This window comes from Crocodylus porosus, unplaced genomic scaffold (genome assembly GCF_001723895.1).
Source record: "Crocodylus porosus isolate Cpor-Errol unplaced genomic scaffold, CroPor_comp1, whole genome shotgun sequence".
Lineage (NCBI taxonomy): Eukaryota > Metazoa > Chordata > Crocodylia > Crocodylidae > Crocodylus > Crocodylus porosus.
In genome coordinates this window covers 44,589,946-44,594,034 of record NW_017728949.1, presented here as the reverse complement: position 1 = coordinate 44,594,034, position 4,089 = coordinate 44,589,946, and the positions used below count along the sequence as shown (strand labels likewise).

At 46.9% G+C, this 4,089-nt stretch overlaps 1 protein-coding gene across 1 annotated transcript in view; it reads left to right on the top strand.

Annotated features, from left to right (window-relative positions):
- Positions 1 to 2,955: 2,955 nt before the first annotated feature.
- Positions 2,956 to 4,089, top strand: part of BBS5 (Bardet-Biedl syndrome 5) — a 30,578-nt gene continuing 29,444 nt past the window's right edge. Inside the window, exon 1 of the mRNA XM_019554560.1 lies at positions 2,956 to 3,052. Coding sequence (XP_019410105.1) covers positions 2,991 to 3,052 — 62 coding nt within the window. The 5' untranslated portion in view covers positions 2,956 to 2,990. The remainder of the gene's footprint in view (positions 3,053 to 4,089) is intronic.

Genomic DNA, 4,089 nt, shown 5'->3' with positions numbered 1-4,089 from the left:
CTGGCAGTACTAAATAAGATCAAGTCAGTCCTAATGTAGCTCTAGAAATGTTAAAATATGGTTGTTCTGAAAGCAAAATATATTTTCTGAAGTTTAATATTGTCACTTGAATACTATGAAAACAACTGAAGAGTGGGCCTAAAGTTAACAATTATTTTGTATTCCTGTTATAAGTTGCTGCCATGCTGCAGCAGATAAGTGTCTTGCTGCATTTATCTTCTTCTATATACCTGTATGTGGTGTGTTGTTAGTACTCAATTTTACACACAAAATCTTGTTTGTAATAAAATACTTTTGTTTTTACTGCCAAACATTAGATAGTGTTGGCTTCAGATAACTGATGTGTTTTCTTGCAATGATATTTAATGTTTGGGTTAACACTTCAGCTGAAAATTATCCCAGTGAAATCACTGGGAATTCTGCCATGGACTTCATCACCACTGAACTTTCTAAATTAGACCTGCCTCTAGTAATCATTCAGGTGATCACTCTGTCTGGGGTTTTTTTAAATACATGTGACAGTAAAATCAGAATATCATTAAAATTCACTGTGTATATGAGATTAGAATTCAGCCTTATGGCTTATATTGCATTTCCTATGTATGAAATAATTTATGAAGTAGAACTTCCATTATATGCAGCGACTTAGATCCCAAAACAGCTACAAGGGCTAAGGCAGGGTTTGAATTACACTCTTACTGGGGTCTGCAAAAAAAAGTAAACCAGTTCATTGATTAACAAGCCCACCTAAGTGAGGGAGCAATCTGATCAAAGCCCCAGGTTATGATTTTCAAATCTTACAGGGGGGCTTGTCTCTTATGAGGGGGCTCAGCCCCCTCCCCCCAAGTTCTCCCTTAATTTGCACCTTGGACTAAGGAACCTAATCCTCTGAATTATTCTGTTTCTGCTGAATTCTTGCAAAGGCATTATGCAACACTACTTTACTCTGCAAAATGGCAACTTGCTTTTTTTAAATATTGTTTGAACTAGAAAAACAAAATTTCCTTTTAGGGTACAAAATATACCCATTTTCTTTTAAAATTCAGATAAGGCAGGCACATGGAAGAGCTATGTCATCAGTAAAATTCAGAATGTACTTTACACCATGTGATGCATTTTTTGGATCTGTATCCAATTGCAATGCCAGACAGGAGTGAGAGAAGAGATCCTTTATGACACCAAGGTTTTTGCTGAAATATGTGTTCAACCCTACATTAACTGTGCATATTATACCTTGATGTGAAGCTTTGATATTGCTAATTATATCACATGACATGCCATAACACTTCAAGACGTTCCAGAGAAAATTTTAATGGAGGCTATCCAAAGCTTTTTAAATCTGTCAGACAAGGTTCTTTGGGTAAATCTGCTCTTTTATTAGACCAACTCAAATAGTTAGAAAAATTCTTCTTTGCCAGCTTTTGGGTATAAATACCCTTTGTCGGACTGAGAAAGCATCAGCAGTTGGTGATGTTTCAGACGTTGCCATTTGATGCTCTGTTCTGTCATTAGTTTTAAGATGCAAATCTGTTTGTGACATTTTGGGGATGCAGCTAGATGAAGCAATTTTACCAAGTTAAGGGGAGGTGGGGGAAGGGGGGTTCCACAAACTAATCCATTGCAACTGCTTTGTGTGTCTACCACCCCTTCACTTGGTAGAACTGTTATACTAGTTGGCATACCATCTGCCCCTACCCCGTGTTGAAATCTGGCTTGCTCGTCCCTGAGCTTTGTTTCTACTGCTGCTTTTATTCCCCTGAATGTGACACTGGAAAATACTTTCCCTATCATTGAAAAGAGTGTAAGACCTTGCAAGCTGCTGCCGTTGCTTAGGTCGCCTTCATACGAGGATCTGATGCCATTTTCTATTGCTTTGGAGTCTTTCCCTTATCCTAAACTAGGGGTGCACCGATAGAGATTTTTGGGGCAGATACTGATAGCTGATTTTTAAGGAGGTGTGTCAGCTCATACTGATCCGATTTACGATACCAGTCGGCAGCTTGAAGAGCAGTGTCCTGCTGGGAAGTCTGTTGTGGTGGAAGAGGAGGGGAGAGGGAAGGGGTGTGGGGAACAGATCGACACCCCCTGCAGTGAGGGAGGGAGTGAGGCTGGGACAGGGACTGGGGCAAGTGCTGCCTATTTGGTAAAGGGCGGGCATGGGACAGAGCTGTGGCTCATCCAGGGGGCATGGAGCCATCCTGTGGCTGCCCCAGCTGGACAGTACTTGTCCCAGTTCGTCCCAGCCCCAGCCCCACTCCCTTCTTTACCATGAGGGGCATTGATCTGCCCTGCACACCCCTTTCCTCCCCCTCCTCTTCCACCACACCAGACTTACCAGCTGGACACTACCAGTCAAGCTGCCTGTGCTCCTTGCTATCTACATGTGCTGCAACAGCACATGCACGGACCATTTATTGGCCAAATTATCGGCCATATCAGGCCAATTTCTGATACGGACAATTTTCTTTATATCGGTGCTAGGCTTTCTAGGCTTTCACTTTTTCATTTTAATCGATTCCTTCATTTCTTTTTTCTCTGTGATGCAAAATGTTAATGCCCTGGATCTTTCAACTTCATTGCTTTCAAGAAGCTCATTCACATGTAAAGCCACTCAGAAGCGGGGTGGGAGGTGTCGAAATATTGTTATTTCTCATACAATGCCTAGGGCAGGCACCCACACAGGCTTCCGCGTGCGCTTGATCAGTTTACTTTGTAAACGGACACCGCCCCGGGGATGTTTGGGCCGCTCTGGTCCCTCTGCCTCGCTGACCGCCCCAGGACGAGAGAAGCCCCAAGGCAAAAGAACCGGGCACGCGCAGGCCGTTACGCGGCAAGATGAGCTGGCGGCTGCAGGAAGCGGCCCCACTGCGCAGGCGCCGCCGCGGGCTCCAATCACGGCCCGGACTGACGGCGGGGGTGGGGCTCCGGGCGCGTTTAGGCCCCGCCCCAATCGCGGCGGCGCTGCTGGGTTGCCCGGGTTGCGGCGGGTCATGGCCGCGGTGTTGGACGCCCTGTGGGAGGATCGAGATGTGCGCTTTGACATCTCCGCGCAGTGAGTAGCGCCCGTGGGCCTCGCCCGGCCCGGCTCGGCCGCCTCCAAGCCTGCGGGGCCCTGCGGAGCCGGGCGCCGCTTGTTGCCGTGCGCGGGGCCGCTGAATGTGATCCGGCTCAGCCCGCTGGGCTTGCAGGGAGCCAGGGTTGTGCTTGCGCAGGGTCTGGGGCAGCGTCGCCGGGTCTTCGACATGAAGGGATCATCTGGAAATTATCTCAGAATTATCTATTAGCTGAAAAACGATCGTACTTTCATAAAATATGCAAATGAGTATACAAATAAGGCGTCTCGTTTACTTTCTATTTCTCACTAAGTTGCCAGTTAGTGAATGAGATCATCAAAGACAAAGTTGAAGCATTTCTTTTTGTCGAGGCAACCTGTCATGAGCAAGTGCCAAACTCAGTTAAGACTCCCTGAGAGTGACACGGGGGTTGCATTTGCTGTGTCAAGTAGTTACTGCAAAAAATATTGTACATTTTGTACACTGCTTGGAATTATTGTACAGATATGATCACTACTGTACATCTGGCAACATGGGGCTCGTGGCTGCACTGGGTTTGGTGTGGGTTGCTCTCGCATGGGATACCAAGTACTGTGGGACAGAACTGGAAGGAGACTGTTCGAGAGCCTGCAGGGAAGACCTCGACCTGGCTGCCCGCTGTAGATGGCTGAGTACTAACTGCTGGGAGAGCTGGATGTCATTAACTCGCAGCCTGCAACATTGTGGGCATGTGACCCTGTCCTTTTCTGTGGTTACTTTCCACACAATCATATTCCACCCATTTTTCTAGGAGTCACTTTAACTCGGGGGTGGGCAAAATGCAGCCCACCAGCCCATTCTGTCTGGCCTGCGGAGCCTCTAATAATTTTCTAAAATTAATTTTTATCTGCCCCTCACTGCCTATCAAACATAACAGGCAGCCAGCGGCAGCAGGAGCCGGTGGCTGAGCAACAAGGTGAGCCTGGCTTCCCCTCCTCCCCAGCCCCAAACCAAAAGCCTTTGCAGCTTCTGGCCTTGCAGCCATGGAGTGGCTTGT